Source organism: Cervus elaphus, chromosome 6, assembly GCF_910594005.1.
Source record: "Cervus elaphus chromosome 6, mCerEla1.1, whole genome shotgun sequence".
In the NCBI taxonomy this organism is placed as follows: Eukaryota; Metazoa; Chordata; class Mammalia; order Artiodactyla; family Cervidae; genus Cervus; species Cervus elaphus.
Genome location: NC_057820.1, coordinates 25,492,008 through 25,509,924, shown reverse-complemented (window position 1 = coordinate 25,509,924; position 17,917 = coordinate 25,492,008). Strand labels below are relative to the sequence as shown.

The window sequence follows — 17,917 nt, the reverse complement described above, 5'->3', positions numbered from 1 at the left end:
CATAGATTTGTAGGTATGTCAATTGACTTAAGACACAGATTAGATGCAATTTCCAGCTTTTGTTAACTCTCTTTCGGAATCTGAGCCTGGAAAGTGACTTGCTCCTGTGATAACAGAGACACTCACCATCCAAATGTACCATCCCCGTTTTGCTATGTTGGTTCAGGTTTATGTGTAGAGAGTTGTACCCATCTGGCAGCAAGTTAACCTGTGTATCTTGTCTTATATTAAAAATAACAGGAAACCTTGAATATTAAATCAAGGAAATCAGATGGCCCATAATCTACTATAATTACTAGAGTAAAGAATTTATCCACAGAGTATATATCATTTTGTGTTGAATGTGATGTGACCAGATCTTTATAATGTTAATGTATATTTTCCCTTTAGGTTGAAGAAGAGGATGAACTTGAATCTGGAGACCAAGATGATGAGGATGATGAAGATGAAGATGATGGCAAGGAACAGGGTCATATCTAGCTTTAAAATCTCTAGGAATGATAGAGACTATATTGTAACTTTGAAGATGGAGTCTTAAGACAGTGCTTTGGTTTGCCTCCACAGAAAATAAAGATTTAGAAACCAAGTGGAAAACATTCACTAATACGACTATTGATGTATTTTTTAAATGATGCCACCCATGTTGATAATCCTGTTACTCTAACTTTATGTAGAATATACATCTTTTATTGAACCGAACTGTCCCAAAATATAATTTGCAAAGAACTACAGACACCAAAAATATACCATTTTTTTCAGGCATGTGGTGGCAATGCTATTTGCCTTAGTTCATTGGTTGTTTATGGAAGTTCTGTATTTGTCTGCTGTTTTTACTTTTCAGAATTTGTGACTTTTAAGTACTAACACATTTGATTTAATGTATGTTGGAATCACTGTTTCTAAATTAAGTATTGGAGTTCCTAGCTCATGATTTCCTTTTGAAGAAATGGATTTACTTACAGGCAAGATAGCATGGTCTGGGGGTAGTACATCATCAGCCCTTCACCCAGTATGACTCCTGATGTGAGCAGAACAAGACAGTTGAGAGTGAGTGCCTTGACACGTGACACGGTGGTGTTCTGTGCCTCAGTGAAGGAGGCTGCAGACACGCAGTGACGAGGAGGAGGTTTCTGAGAAACTTCTCCAGCGGTGTGTTAGCATGTGTTTGGTTTTGATTTTATTTTTTGCAAAACATTAAAACACATTACAGATTAACAGCTCATACAACTCGGATTTAGTATTATTGTTTGATTATTATAAAACATATTATGTTCCTAGTTTTAAGAAAGACCCAAACTATGGTTTATATAATTTATTGGCATTTTTGCTGAATAGGTTTAAGTCAGATCATAGATTTTTAAAAAAGCAATGAAGCAATGTGTCAAAATTTAATGTTTTCGTAATAAAAATAGATATTATGTTCACCTAATCCCTGGTTTTGGTTCCCTTTTTAAGATTTTGAGAGTAGTATTTTGTTCTTTGTAAAGGATGAGGCAGGGGGAAGTTGTGAGAGGCATCCTTCTCTTACTAAGAGGACTTTGCTATAACTGGGTGATAACAGCAGTGTTAGCATTTAAATCTAATAATTGGGATTCCATAAGATTGGAGGGGACTAGTTAGAACAAAAACAGATGAAGTAGGGTTTGGATGTTTGTAAACTGAGCAATGGAGTTCTTTCTTCACAATGATTTTTACTTAAAGTAGCTCCAATACGTTGACACCTGTTGTGAACAGCCAAGTTATTGGAAAAGACCCTGATGCTGGGAAAGACTGAAGGCAAAAGGAGAAGAGAATAGCAGGGGGATGAGGCGGTTGGATGGCATCACCATCTCAATGGACATGAACTCGGGTGGACTCTGGGAGGTGGTGAGGGACAGGGAAGCCTGGCGTGCTGACCTCCATGGAGCCACAAAGAATCAGACACGGCTTAGTGACTGAACGACGATGACAGGCTTATTTAAAGGCAAGACAGCAAGAGAGTTGGGGCGTAATATATTTCATCTACCCCCTGGTTTCAGGAATAATTTGAGGAATCCACTAGGGCACAAACTTTAAATACTTTAAAGGAAGTATTGAAAAGGGAGATGGTTGTGTGTTACAGAGCACCCGTGAATACGGCACCACATCCCGCCCCCTCCCACCCCTGCCACGCCTCTGAAGATAGTGTCAGCCATCAGAGGACCATGTGATTATTACCAGACCAGCTCACACTGTGTGACGTTCTCCTAAAGTTGACACCATGTGGTGACCTTTTCAGGCCAATATTATAAGAATAAAGAGAAGTGGGTCAGGAGAAAGAAGATGACTTCCAAGAATGACAGAATACCGAAGATCTTCAGAAAGAAATAGCTGCAAAATCAGTAACAGTTTGCCAGAGTTCAGTCACTCAGGCTGGCTTGGAGTAGAGAAGATGCAAGAAGCCCTCGAAGCTGCACAGTCCAGCCTGGAGCCCAAAAGGACACCTTCCTAACATAGCCATAGTTTGGGGGTCTTGTTTGTTTGTTTTTACCTGAATTGCTTCTGAAGCCTCCTAATCCAGTCTCCATCTCCAAGTGGTCGTTGCCTCTCCAGGCCATCCTCAATATTCACCACAGTAGTCCATCTAGTCAAGCTATGGTTTTTCCAGTAGTCATGTATGGATGTGAGAGTTGGACTATAAAGAAAGCTGAGCGTTGAAGAATTGATGCTTTTGAACTGTGGTGTTGGAGAAGACTCTTGAGAGTCCCTTGGACTGCAAGGAGATCCAACCAGTCCATCTTAAAGGAGATGAGTCCTGGGTGTTCATTGGAAGGACTGATACTGAAGCTGAAACTCCAATATTTTTGCCACCTGATGCAAAGAGTTGACTCATTGGAAAAAACCCTGATGCTGGGAAGGATTGAGGGCAGGAGGAGAAGGGGATGACAGAGGATGAGATGGTTGGATGGCGTCACCGACTCAATGGACATGAGTTTGGGTAAATTCTGGGAGTTGGTGATGGACAAGAAGGCCTGGCATGCTGTGGTTCATGGGGTCACAAAGAGTCTGACACAACTGAGTGACTGAACTGAACTAAAGCTTCCTGAAATGAAAATAAGAGCCAAAGAAACTGCAGTTGCCTACTGTTTGGAGTCCTTAGCCAGGAGGATAAGACCCTCAGTGCTCTACCACTCTCTAATTTTGCTCCCTTCAAGAATATTTTAGAACTGTACGAATATATTAGCTATCATGGCGCATAACCTGCTTTTTCATCCTTCACTTTGCTTTTGAACATGTTCTTTCCTCTGCCCATTTGTCAGCCTTCACATTAAAGGCTATTTCTGGACTTCCTGGAGGTTCAATGGTTAAGACTCCATACTGCAAATGCAGGGGGCGCAGGTTCAATCCCTGGTCAGGGAACTAAGATCCCACATGCTGTGTGGCACAGCCAGAAAAGAAAGAAAAAGGTGGGGGGCAGCTATTCCCATGTATTGGAAACTACAACAGTGGAGCAGTCATAAAGCACAAAACATACTTGTCCTTATTTTAAGTTTTATTAAAGTACAGTTGCATGTCTCTGGCATGTCAGAAAAGAATAATCATCCAAGATTACTACAAGAGGTTAAGTAACAGCTCACATTTTATTTATTTATTTATTTTTTTATTATCTTATTTTGTTTTTTTTATTAGTTGGAGGCTAATTACTTCACAACATTTCAGTGGGTTTTGTCATACATTGATATGAATCAGCCATAGATTTACACGTATTCCCCATCCCGATCCCCCCTCCCACCTCCCTCTCCACCCGATTCCTCTGGGTCTTCCCAGTGCACCAGGCCCGAGCACTTGTCTCATGCATCCCACCAGGGCTGGTGATCTGTTTCACCATAGATAATATACATGCTGTTCTTTCGAAACATCCCACCCTCACCTCCCACAGAGTTCAAAAGTCTGTTCTGTATTTCTGTGTCTCTTTTTCTGTTTTGCATATAGGGTTATCGTTACCATCTTTCTAAATTCCATATATATGTGTTAGTATGCTGTAATGTTCTTTATCTTTCTGGCTTACTTCACTCTGTATAAGGGCCTCCATCATCCATCTCATTAGGACTGGTTCAAATGAATTCTTTTTAACGGCTGAGTAATATTCCATGGTGTATATGTACCACAGCTTCCTTATCCATTCATCTGCTGATGGGCATCTAGGTTGCTTCCATGTCCTGGCTATTATAAACAGTGAACAGCTCACAATTTAAATGTTTAAGTTCAGTTCAGTTGCTCAGTCATGTCCGACTCTTTGCAACTGCATGGACTGCAGCACGCCAGGCCTCCCTATCCATCACCAACTAGTTACTTTGAAATTATGCTTATAGAAAATCAAACTTGTTCTTGAAAGTTTTGTTGCAGCGAGGTAGGGGCCTCATAATGCTCATCAGAATGAAAAGCTTTACTGTTAGAGCAAAAGGCATTCATTCAATGGATATTTACTGAGTTTATAAATGAGACAAAGTCCCTTCCCCATTTAATTTCCCCATATATCTGGCAGCGTAAACAACAGTAAACAAGTACATTAAGTATCAAATGCTTTGTAGCTTCTAGAAAGGAGTTTGCATTTTACTCTGATGGAAAGCCAGAGGAGTGATTAGATCTGGTTTGTATTCATAGATTACTTTCTCCACTATGTCAAGAATTGTCTTTGGGGAAGAGGTTAAGAGAGAAAGCCAGGGGACTAGGCGGGAGGCTATTGGCCTCATCTAAGCAAAAACAGATATAGTTCAGACTACACTGTAGGCGTGGTAGGGTCTAAAATGGTGGGATTTGGGATACATTTTACAGGTAGACCCAAGAAGACTGGTTGGTGAATTGCACATGTCTGGGGAGTAGAGGAGCAAGACAAGAATAACTCCTGGGGGAAGGTGGGAGGAGCAGGTTTGGTGTGGGATCTAAAGTTGTGTGTTAGGCTTACTAAATCTGAAACTCAAGTAGATATATTTCCGCAAATAGATGTTTGGTAGGCTGTTTGGAGCGAATTAGGGCTGGAAAAAAATATACAGATGGAATTTAAGCCCTCCCATCATGGTAAGTTCTTACAGAGAGTGAATATAGAGAGAAGACAGTCAAGAACTCAACCTTTGGATGACTCAGCCTTGAGTCCTGGGGAAGGACCTTAAGATGTATTAAATGAACAATGAAATCATCTTACCCAGAGCAAATTTGGAATTAAGCTTTGGAATTAAGGGGAAAACAGCAAGCTGTGAACTTCGAACTGGTTTCTTACTGCAATTCTGAAAAATGAAAAAAGTCTTTCCCAACAGCTTTAATGAAAGACATCATCAATGTAGACTAATTCTTTACTAGTGAACCTAATCAAACTGTGTTTTCTTTTGTTAAGAATCTGCCCTGCTAACCAAATAGAAGATATATACCTAAAGAAAATAATATCCTTTTGTTCCTTTTGTGGATTAGTGACTTCTTTCCCTTCCAGAAACTCTAAAATTATTCTTGCAGTTCTTCTATGTCTACAACTCAGAAGCTTTAGGGTTTTCTATAACCCTTCAAAATGAAAATAACTGTTTGCAGAGGGAAAAACATTAAGATATGACACATACCTATCTTAACTGGTTTCCCTTCCTTTGAATTAACTCATGTTTGTCTTGACGTAAGTTTTTCTATATTCACTCTAAGCAGTTGTGACTAGTCTTAGTTTGAAAAAGTTTTACACAGCTACCTTGCTACAATTCTACATTACCTTTGATTTTTGCTTATTACAAAAACATGAGACCACTTTGTAATTACATTATTCTACCTATGAGAATGTAAATGAGTTCCATTAATTGCTTTGCTAGTCTTTTTTTTAGCTCTGGCTTTTAATTCTAGATTTATATAAATGTATTGAATCTAGTGGGATATCTATAGGGGTAAAGCTCACCATTTTGTGACTCTTAACAAGCTCTGTTACCTCTCTATGGTTTCATGTTGCTAATACCCTGAAATAACCCTGAAATACCCTGAAATAATAATAAATATCAGGGAAAAGGTGAGATGTAAATTAGTTGCCATGGTGGACATGATGTGGGCTTTCTGATCCTTTTTTCACCCTTGTGTTCTAGATCCAAAATGAGATTGCATAAATAAAGCCTGTGAAACAAAAAAAGCAGGCAAGTGTTATGCAACAAAAATGGTTAGCATGTTTAAAAGTAGGATGAGCTGAATAAAAGCTTAAATATTACCTAGGTTTCTATTCTGCATTACAAATTACCACAAATTTAGTGACTTAACCCTTACTATCTCCACAGTCACTGGGTCATGAGTCAGGGCACAGCTTAACTAGATCCTCTGCTTTTGTCCCAAGGCTGCCATCAAGGTGGCAGCAAGGCTGTATTCTCATCTGTAGGCTCAACTAGAGGAGACTCGGCTTCCACAGTTCATTCAGTTGTTGGTAGAATTCATGTCCTTACAGTCATAGAGCTAGGGCTTCGGTTTCTTCCTGGCAGTTGGCTGAAACCTGTTCTCAGTTACTAGTGGTCACCCCTAGTTCCTTGCCTCATGGGCTCCCTCAGCATGCTTGCTGACTTCATCAAGACAGTAAGGGGAAGGTCTAGCCACAGCAGACTTGAGTCTTAGATAAAATAATATCACAGGAGTGGCATCCGCCACCTTGCCATAGCTGATTGGCTAGAAGCAAGTCAGATCCTGCCCACTCTTGGGAAGGAATTACAGTGGCTTAGAGGGTAAAGCGTCTGCCTGCAATGCAGGAGACCTGGGTTGGGAAGATCCCCTGGAGAAGGAAATGGCAACCCACTCCAGTATTCTTGCCTGGAAAATCCCATGGACAGAGGAGCCTCGGAGGCTACAGTCCATGGGGTCACAAAGAGTCAGACATGACTGAGCAACAACACATGAATACCAGGATGTGGAGATCATGGGATGCTGCATGCTTTTATTTTATTGAAACTTAACTCTTCAAAACAAGGTGTTGAGGGTGGGGGACATGATGAGTGCAGTTGGAAGGAGGTAATAAATTTGATAGCAAGTATCTCTTAACTTCTGAATGTTGGGTTTTAAGCCTACTTTTCCCACTCTCACTTTCATCAAGAGGCTCTTTAGTTCTTTGCTTTCTGCCATAAGGGTGGTGTCATCTGCGTATCTGAGGTTCTTGATAATTTCTCCCAGCAATCTTGATTTCAGCTTGTGCTTCATCCAGTCCAGCATTTTGCATGACGTACTCTGCGTATAAGTTAAATAAGCAGGGTGACAATATACAGCCTTGATGTACTCCTTTTACAATTTGGAACCAGTCTGTTGTTCCATGTCCTGTTCTAACTGTTGCTTCTTGACCTGCATACAGATTTCTTAGGAGGCAGGTCAGGTGGTCTGGTATTCCCATTTCTTTAAGAATTTTCCACAGTTTGTTGTGATCTACACAGTCAAAGGCTTTGGCATAGTCAATAAAGCAGAAGTAGATGTTTTTCTGGAACTCTCTTGCTTTTTCGATGATCCAACAGATATTGGCAATTTGATCTCTGGTTCCCCTGCCTTTTCTAAATCCAGCTTGAACATCTAGAAGTTCACAGTTCATGTACTGTTGAAGCACGGCTTGGAGAATTTTGAGCATCACTTTGCTAGCGTGTGAAAGTGAAAGTCGCTCAGTCGTGTGCGATTCTTTGCAACCCCCTTGGAATTCTCCAGGCCAGAATATTGGAGTGGGTAGCCTTTCCCTTCTCCAGGGGATCTTCCAAACCCAGGGATCGAACCCAGATCTCCTGCCTTGTTGGCGAATTCTTTACCAGCTGAGCCACATGGGGGTGTGATGAGTACAATTGTGCAATAGTTTGAACATTCTTTGGCATTGCCTTTCTTTGGGATTGGAATTGAAACTGACCTCTTCCAGTCCTGTGGCCTTAAAACTCAACATTCAGAAAACTAAGATCGGTTCCATCACTTCATGGCAAATAAATGGGGAAACAATGGAAACAGTGAGAGACTATTTTTTTGGGCTCCAAAATCACTGCAGGTGGTGATTGCAGCCATGAAATTAAAAGACACTTGCTCCTTGGAAGAAAAGCTATGACCAACCTAGACAGCATGTTAAAAAGCAGAGACACTACTTTGCTAACAAAGGTCCATCTAGTCAAAGCTATGGTTTTTCCAGTAGTCATGTATGGATGTGAGAGTTGGACTATAAAGAAAGCTGAGCACCAAAGAATTGATGCTTTTGAACTGTGATGTTGGAGAAGACTCTTAAGAGTCCCCTAAACTGCAAGGAGATCCAACCTGTCCATCCTAAAGGAAATCAGTCCTGAATATTCATTGGAAGGACTGATGCTGAAGCTGAAACTCCAATACTTTGGCCACCTGATGCAAACAACTGACCCACTGGAGAAGATCTGATGCTGGGAAAGATCGAAGGCAGGAGGAGAAGGGGATGACAGAGGGTGAGATCGTTGGATGGTGTCACCGACTGGATGGACATGAGTTTGAGCAAGCTTCGGGAGTTGGTGATGGACAGGGAAGCCTGGCGTGCTGCAGTTCATGTGGTTGCAAAGAGTCGGAGACGACTGAGCAACTGAACTGACTGATCTCTTAACCTTATTCCAGGCTGGGATCCCTGCAAATGGATGATTAAAAAGTCAGAGTAACTGTAACGGTGGTCAGTAATAAGTATAACAGTGTAAAGCTATCAACTACCATCTAGACATACTGTCACAAATTTTTATCTTCAGGCCAGTTCTGTTCTCAGAGCTGATGTCCACTTCATTGTCTCCAACTGGTATCACAAAGCTATCTCAGATACATGTTAAAAACAAAATTGATGTTCTTTCTCTCCCTAGGCCTGGTCCTCTTGTATGCTCATTTAAGGTGGACTGGTCCCATCCTTTTTTCCAGTTGCACAAACAAGAAATTTCATCCTTAATACCAACCTTAATACCTACCTCTCAACTTTGATTTCAGTCACTAAGAAGTTCTCATTTCTATTCTCTTCCATTTTGAGGGTACCCTGTGTGTGTGTCCTGTGCTGTCACTTTAGTTGCGTCTGACTCTTTGCTACCCTGTGGACCAGAGCCCTCCAGGCTCCTCCATCCAGGGATTCTCCAGGCAAGAATACTGGAGTGTGTTGCCATGCCCCTCTCCAGGAGATCTTCCCGATCCAGGGATCATACCCACATCTCTTATGTCTCCTGTGTTGGCAGGCAGGTTCTTTACCACTAGCACCACCTGAGAAGTCTGTACTTTCCCTGGCTTTTCCCAAGCATTTGCTCTGATGAAGAAGAAGCCACCCTAGCAAGAAACCAAGGGCAGCCTCCAACCAACAGCCAACTAAGGACTTTGGTCCAGTAGCCCAGAAAGAACTTAGTCCTGCCTAACAACCACAAAGTGAACTGGGAAGCACTTCTTGCCCCAGCTGAATCTTGAGATGTCCCCATCTCTGGCTGCCATCCGATTGCAGCCTTCTGAGAGACCCTGTAGGAAAAGGCCCAGCAAAGCCGTGGCCCAAAGCCTGACCTGCAGACCATGGGAGGTAAGTGTGTGCTGTTTTAAGCCACTGAGTTTGGGATACTTTATGATGCAGCAATAAAGAGCTCATCCATGTTGTATGGTACATAGTACTGGTTCCCTTTCCTTCCTCAAGTCTCCTTTCTAATTTTGGTGCTTTTTACCATCCCAAATTTCTGCCGTATGTACTGGGATGAACTCTGTTTTCCCGTGGCCCTGTTCATTGATCATAGCTTGAGTCTTTAGGGTCATGCAGACTTCAACAGCAAAGATGTATCCCTGAGGCTGCACTCCAAGAAATCATCCCTGCTCCTTCAGGTGTTCTTTAGCAGTTCCTGGGAGAAATTGTGTCTATCTACGTAGTGCCCAAATTGAGTGGAAAAAACAATCACCTCCATGTTCTGAGTACTCCTTGTGTAACAGCTGCTTATTCCTTGTAAAGCAAGGCCAGTACAATGCTCAGTAAATGTAGGCCAAACACAAAACATCCTGTTTTCAACTCAATCTAAGATTTTGGTAGAGTTTTGAAGTACAACTGCAGACAGAATATAATCACAGGCTCGTTGCACTGCCTGTTTTCCATCAATGCTGTGGTTCAGCCATTCTGTACTTGTGTAGTTGTTCTTTGGCCTCCAAAGGATAAGATCTTTTATACCTGCTTAAATTTAGACTTAATGTGTGGTCCCCCTGCATTTCTGAAGCCTTTTTGGATGTTTATCATATCCTGGTTTTTATCACAAGCACTTTATTTTAGCCATCTTTTTTAAAAAATTGAAGAATTGTTTTGCTCTGCTGACTTCACCTTCTCCAGGGGATCTTTCCAACCCAAAGATCAAACCCAGATCTCCTGCATTGCAGGCAAATTCTTTACCTTCCAAGCCACCACGGAGGGAATGGCTACCCACTCCCGTATTCTTGCCTGGAGATTTCCAAGGACAGAGGAACCTGGTGGGCTATAGTCCATGGGGTCGCAAAGAGTCAGACACAACTGAATGACTAACACTGTCATTGACTTCACCAGGTTATTGCCACAATTCAATATACTCACACAAGGGAAAACATAAAATTTCCAGTTTGTTTTTTATTTAAGAAAAATTATAAGACTTTCCTGGAAGTCCAGTAGTCAAGACTCTATGCTTCCAAATGCAGGGGGCATCAGTTCTATCCCTGGTCAGGGAGCTAAGATCTCACACGCTATACAGCACAGCCAAATAATTTTTAAAGAAATATTGTAAACATATGACATAATGATATCACTCATGGATTAAAGCAGCTGATATCTCATAAAGATATTTAATAAATATGTGATAAAGATAACAGAATTTTGAAGCTCATTTTAAACTACCTCAGTTAATACATGGGCCTCCTTGATGGCTCAGAGAGTAAAGAATCTGCCTGCAATGCAAGAGAGACAGGAGACCCAGCTTCTCGGTCAGGAAGATTCCCCTGGAGGAGTGCATGGCAACCCATCCCAGTGTTCTTGCCTGGAGAATCCCATGGACAGAGAAATCTGGTGGACTACATTCTAAAGGATCACAAAGAGCTGGACACTACTGAAGTGACTAAACATGCACACAGAGTTAATACAGGACATATCAAATAAATTTTCTAATCTTGTATAATTAACATTTTTCTTAATGATAAATGGTTAAAAAGCATCTTGTGCTCAAAAAATGACAAAGCATATAATTGGGTTGCTAAGATAATACTATACTTTGCTGTCAATCATAATCTCTCAAATACTCCCATATTAGGCCAAGGCAATAAATCAGTTATGAAAAAATATGTGGATATAAGATTCAAAGGCTTCCTGGTGGCTCAGATGGTAATGAATCAGCCTTCAATGCAGGAGACCCGGGTTCAACCCCTGGGTCAGGAAGATGTCCTGAAGAAGGGAATGGCAACCCACTTCAGTATTCTTGCCTGGAGAATTCCAAGGACAGAGGAGCCTGGCAGCTACAGTCCACGGGGTTGCAAAGAGTTGGACATGACTGAGCAATTCAAAGAAGTAACTTCCTTGTTCAAGTTTGGACATGAGCATTTCTTTAATTTGTTTGGTCCTATCCGAAAGTTAATCCAATATGCTACGATCCGGTGATGGACTTCTCATACTGAAGCACTCTTTCTCAAAACTTAATAACTTTGAGTCATAGTAACTACACTATTCAATGGAAAAAATTATTGAGTTCATGTAGGAATATTTAAGGCAACTTGAGTTACAAATAATTACAAAAAATAACACTAAAATGGAGAAGGAAATGGCAACCTACTCCAGTATTCTTGCCTGGAGAATCCCAGGGACGGGGGAGCCTGGTGGGCTGCCGTCTATGGGGTCACACAGAGTCGGACACGACTGACGTGACTTAGCAGCAGCAGCAGCATACCTGCTGTTATCCGGGAGTTTGTACCTGGAACTAGTTACCTTCCCAAATCATGAACGACACCGAACCCGCTAAAAAAAAAAAAAAAAAAGAAAGAAAAAAAAAATAACACTAAAAGAATTGGGGATAACAGAAGAAAAAAAAAAAGAATTGGGGATAACAGATACAGAGATGTTTTGCTCTAATGGGGAGCAGAGAAGTAGTCCACAGTTGGACTAGTGGGGTCCAGTGTAAAAGATTTTCCAGATAGGAAATACTAACGACTGTTTGCAGATGGGAATAACCAACTAGAGAAGAGAAGGGTTTACAGTTGATAAAGTGATGTTCTTGAATAGATGAGTGGGGTCAGGAGCTAAAGCACAAGTGGAGGGTGGCCTTAGAGTGAAGGTAAACAATACATCCTCAGCAACAGGAGGGGAGGTGGAGGATGTGGAGACCTTTTGGTATGTGGTGGTGGTGGGCGTGTGTGGAAGCCCTCTTCTAACTGCTTTTATTTTCTCCATTAGGTAGGAAAGCAAGATATCAGTTGGAAGTAAGAACTGGGAAAAGAGGTTTGAAGAAAGTGGAGAAATTGTGAAAACAGATATCTTAGAGTGGAGCTGGGGAATTCGATGAAGTAGTTCTAGGCATCAGTTTCAGACACAAAAACGTGAGGAGGAATAAGACTATCTTCTTTGTCCCTTCTTAAGAGCCTGGAAGCATTTCCTTGAAGCTCCCAGCCAATTGCCTATGAGTAAGAATTAACATCCGGCCTGGAGCTCCACAGAGATTTAGACCTACCTGGGATCTTCCTTCTCACAACACTGTTTCCTTGGCCACTGTCATGTTAAGCTAGAGAGGAATGCTTTGTGCTGGAAGCTATCTGCCTGTTTTCTGTGAAATCCCTGGTCTGTGGAATGCACCTGTGGAGGGAGAGCTCTAAGCTGCCATCCAGAGAGAAACTGGTGAGAAGCCAATCAAATGAATCCATGCACCTGGAACTTCCCGTACGTGACCCGGGTAGGTTCTAGGGGCCAAGAGGCTGTGTGTGTTGGTGGTCCCTGAACTTGTGGATGGCATGAAGGTACTGTGCACTCAATACTCCTCTCTTCATCTCTCTGTAAAGTTTTAAAAAATGAAGTATTAGAATAAAGTCTACTCTGTGAGTTTGATTGACAATCAAAACCCAAGCTACTGCTGATACGGGAAAGCATGGCATTTGAACAGGATTGGCATTTGAATCCTTAGCTCGATTTGTGTCTTCCTGTGTCATGGCCAGAATTGGCTCACAGACCCATTTACTGGCAAACCGATTAACAGCAAAGGAAATGAGACCACAGTGATTGCATGGACTAATTGCAACTCACCCTGGGGTGTATGGCTAAGTGGGGAACGCTCCTGAAAGCCCACAGCTTTGTATGTGTGGGACATACTGAACAAAACAAAGGTTATGTTAGGAAGAAGGGAGGACAGGTACCAAGGGCTGTCGGTGAAAGGAGACTGGGTGGGCAATCCGTTACCTCTGCTGTGTGTATTTAGGACATAAGCACTATCAGGGTAAAACTGAATTTTCTCTCAGGTCTCTGTAGCTGTTTGCTGAGATGGGGATTAGTGTCAAAAATCCTTTTCAATCCTGAAAAGCTGACTATTTCATGTTAGGCATGAATTATATCACTGACCAGATATGTAACTCAAGCACCAAACCCACTCTTCCCATTGTTTCATATAATGGTCAGACTTACATGAAATTCACATCTTATGGCTTTAAAAATATTTTGAATGCTAAGCCCTATCAAATGATCTCTATTTAACATATTTTTTTGTGACTGTCATGCATAAAGTGCTGTAAAGTTACCAATGTCTGAAGATTAGTTGAAAAGTTCATTACAGTACTTCAGTTATCTTCCTAAATTTACTTTTTACTCATTGGTTTTGTTGGGGCCCAGGGTAGGTCACCAGCATGGGCCTCAATGGCATATTGCTTATTTTGAAAGTTACCTAAGAAATGGTCAACATAAGGAGGGTACCATGAGAGACGTTCTCTGTCTCCCTGAAACAGGAATTAAATCTCTCCTGTGAAAGGTGCCCCCTGACCCCCACCCCACATCTGGAAGTAGAAGGACACCCCCTAGTAGTCAGAGACAGGAAATGAGGGCTGAGAGGCCTGTGTTACAAATATGTTACTTCTTCAGTTTACTACCTTAAGCCCAAATTCTGTTTAGGTCCTTTGCTAATTGAGCATCCCAAACCTCAATTTCTTTGTCCTGTCAATTCCTCACAAATTTATAGTTTTTGTCTAAAAAGTATAAAAGTGCCAACTTTGGCTACTTCCTTTGGTACCGTGTCTATGAGACCTCTTTCTGTACAAATTAAAAAAAAATTTTTCTCCTCTTAATCTGTCCTGTGTCCATTTTATTGCTAGTCTAGCAGCAAGAACACAATGGGGGTATGGGGTGGTGGAGATTTCCCCCTCTATGACAGTTCATTTTTAGTAAGCAATAATTCAACTGCAGAATGAGTTCATTAGAAACATTGTGTTCCACAGCTGGTGGGCACTAGTGTCAACTTGTTTTCCCTTTATCCTACACGTGTAATGTAGGTGAGCAAACAGATTTGATACTTGAAGGAGTATAAAGAATAAGCAGACTTAAGTCCAAACCATTGCGTCTATACTTTTGATGCAAAAGTGTCTGCGTGTCTTCAGCAGCTCAGGTTGCTGCTGCTGCTGCTGCTAAGTCGCGGCAGTCGTGTCCGACCCTATTAATTTCAGAAAATGCCCAGGTTAATTAGCTACTTAAAAGGGCATTCCTTTGAACATTTTGGAAGAAAAAGGCCTTTTGAAGGAAAGAGAATGAATGTTCCATATAAGTCATGCATAAAACCAAGCAACTATGTGCCTGCTGCTGCTTAGGCACTTCAGTCGTGTCCGACCCTGTGCGACCCCACAGACAGCAGCCCACCAGGCTCCTCTGTCCCTGGGATTCTCCAGGCAAGAGCACTGGAGTGGGTTGCCATTTCCTTCTCCATCAGCTCAGGTTACCAAAACAAAATACCACAGACTAGGTTGCATAAGCAACAGAATTTTTTTTGTTCATTTCTTGAAGCCAGGAAATCTAAGATCAATGTGCCAGAAAGGTAGGTTTCCCTCTGAGGCCTCTTTCTCTTAGCTTGTAGGCAGCTGCCACCATCCTGACCTGGTCTACACATGAAGAGGAGAGGAACAGGAAGAGGGAGGGAGAGAAAGAAAGAGAGGGAGGGAGAGAGAAAGCCTCTCTGGTGTCTCTTCTTATAAGGCCACTTATCCCATCATGGGGCCACACCCCCACAATCACCATTAGCCCACTCAGTCATGTCCGATTCTGCCACCACAAGGACTGTAGTCTGCCTGGAAGAGGGCAGACTGGAAGATCCCCCTGCAGGAGGCCATGGCAAACCACTCCAGTATTCTTGCCTGGAGAATCCCATGGACAGAGAAGCCTGGCGGGCTACAGTCCATGGGGTCACACAGAGTTGGACACGATTGAAGTGCCTAAGCAGCGGCAGGCACATAGTCGCTTGGTTTTATGCATGGCTTATATGGAACATTCATTCTCTTTCCTTCAAAAGGCCTTTTTCTTCCAAAATGTTCAAAGGAATGCCCTTTTAAGTAGCTAATTAACCTGGGCATTTTCTGAAATTAATAGTAATTTTCCTTATATTATCCAGTAGTGCTTATTCATGATAAATCTGTTTTGATTATAATGAGTATTTTTCAAAATTCTCTGATTAGGTATTTAATATTTGTCAATACAGAAATATTGATAAATAATTTCCCATCTCAGTTAAGGAGTAATGTGGATCTATATGGTTCATTTGTGTTTGCTGTCCACTAACTTTACCTCCTTGAATCAAAAAGTTCTCTATGGGCTAAAATGCCATTTAATAAACTTAAGGACTCCTTGGCTTTTTAAAACATTTGTTCTCAGAGTTTCCTTCTTTTTGAGTTTTTAAGTTTTCTCTCATGTATGTGTGTGATGTGCTGGAGACAGATCACCCATTTGGGAGGGAACAATAAATAACTCACTTTCAAATGATGCTAAACATGAAAAAAAAAATTTCAAGTGTTCATAAGAAACAGACATAACTCATCTAATCTACCACCTCAGAAAGTAAACACCTGCTTAAAGTCAAATTATGGCTTCACGGACTTCAAAACCAAAAGCTCTTGCTACACTAATCGCAAAATTTTCATCAAATACCTAAGGAATTGAAAAAGATCTTAACGGCCATTTTATCTCCATTAAAGGCAATTGGATACACAAGCCATTAACAGTAGGCTCAATTTCTAAGCTTGTGCCCAAGCACACTTAAGCTTTTAGACAAACTTTGAAAGACACTGAGTTACCATTAACGTGTAGAGTAGCAAAAGCTTTCGATACCCTGTTAGGTTTGTTTAGTGAATGGGGTCTGTGAATTTAACTGACAAAAGACAGGGTAACAGGAGAGAAAGAAATACAAACATATTAGTTTTGAGGGGGTTTTGGCACTGCTGCATGGCATGTTTGATCTTTGTTCCCTGACCAGGGATGGAACCCATGTTCCCTGAGTTGGGAGTGTGGAGTCTTAACCACTGGACCACCAGAGAAGTCCCTGAATTTACTGGGTTTTTTATATGCACAGGAGTTCACAGAAAAGTTAAAGTGGCTAGACTTGGGGACTTATATACCATTTTTAACAAAGGAAAGGGGATTTGAAGTTCAAAGGAAGATAAATTATGGAGAAGTGACTAGGAAATTTATAGAAGAACTAGTGGAAGATTCTGGGAAAGACTGAAGGCAAAAACAGCAACAGCAGAGGATAAGATGGTTAGATAGCATCATTGACTCAATGAACATGAACTTGAGCAAACTCCAGGAGATAGTGGACAGGGAACCCTGGCGTGCTGCAGTCCATGGGACTGCAAAGAGATGAACACAACTTAGCAACTGACCACTACTAACAACAACAAATGGAAGACAGGGTTATTTCAGTAAAGTCTGCTTACGTAAACTCGTCACAGTGCTGACTCCCAGTCTCTGATGATAAGAATGCTCTTCTCAAAAAAAAAAAAAAAAGAATGCTCTTCTCTTCCCAGTACAGTGGGGGCACACCATCCTAAAGGGAAATGTATAGCTTGCTTTCAGGCAGGTAAGGGGAAGGGGAAGGCAGAGGACTTCCCTGTAGCTGTTGATTCTCAATTGCCTTCAGCTCAAAATAATCCTTGTGCCAAAGTGGCATCCTTGGCATGTGGGGACAGGGGAGTGCATCCTGATCCTTATCAAATGCTCACCTATTTTCAGAGTGGGAGATTGCTGTGGAAGAAGAAAGCTATTGCTTCCCAGCTCCTTAAATTTGATTTTGAAGACATTTTCTCCTCTCAATCTCCCTTGTGAGTCAGCAGGTTTTTCACTGCAAGAGCTTCTGTGTTGTCTAAGACCCCAAAATACAAAAATTTATTCCAAATTACAGAAAGGCCATATTAAATCTCTCAAGTTGCTCTGTTTTTCCCCAGCTGCATGCTTTTCTTCCTTTCCTTCTATTTCTTCATCCCATTCTAGCACAGCCCCATCTCTTTGAGTATTTCTCTGTACTTTCTTCCTCTGGATTCTTTATTAATGCACATGCTTCCTACCTGCAGTACAGTGTAGAAAAGTTCCTGTGGTACTTTACAACTGTAAGCACCAGGACGTCTATTTCCCACTTTCATTTTTCATCTTCTTTTAATGTTCTCGAGTTACATCTAGAAACACAATAATATAGTCATTCTGGCATGGCAAGATTTCCTTGTGTCTGCTTCCTTTTGTCTTCTGATTTAATCTTCATCCCTGATGGTGTGCTGGAGCTGCTTGCTAATTTTTCAGGGATTTTGTGAACTGGTTTTTAAGCATGGCTATTACTAAAAATTGACTTACATAAATTTACAATTAAATAAATTATGCTAAAAACATAGGTAATAAGTACTCCAAACTCAACCCAACACTTCCTAATTATTTTACTATACTATTGTCTGTGCTCTTGAGGTTGTTTATGCTGATTCTATCTATCTGTATGGGACTTCCCCTGTGGCTCAGTGGTAAAGAATCTGC

The 17,917-nt window shown here is 41.4% G+C and overlaps 1 protein-coding gene and 1 long non-coding RNA gene across 5 annotated transcripts in view; both read left to right on the top strand.

Moving 5' to 3' along the window:
* The window catches only part of USO1 (USO1 vesicle transport factor), a 76,094-nt gene extending 74,665 nt beyond the window's left edge, over positions 1–1,429 (top strand). For all 4 annotated transcript variants that reach the window (XM_043906460.1, XM_043906458.1, XM_043906459.1 and 1 more), the window contains one exon: positions 391–1,429. In XM_043906460.1, coding sequence (XP_043762395.1) covers positions 391–480 — 90 coding nt within the window. In that variant the 3' untranslated portion in view covers positions 481–1,429. The remainder of the gene's footprint in view (positions 1–390) is intronic.
* A 7,632-nt stretch (positions 1,430–9,061) lies between these two features.
* Positions 9,062–14,208, top strand: LOC122696438. The gene is made up of 2 exons (XR_006341752.1): positions 9,062–9,478; positions 12,341–14,208. It is a non-coding gene; the product is annotated as an uncharacterized LOC122696438 (long non-coding RNA).
* Positions 14,209–17,917: the final 3,709 nt, after the last annotated feature.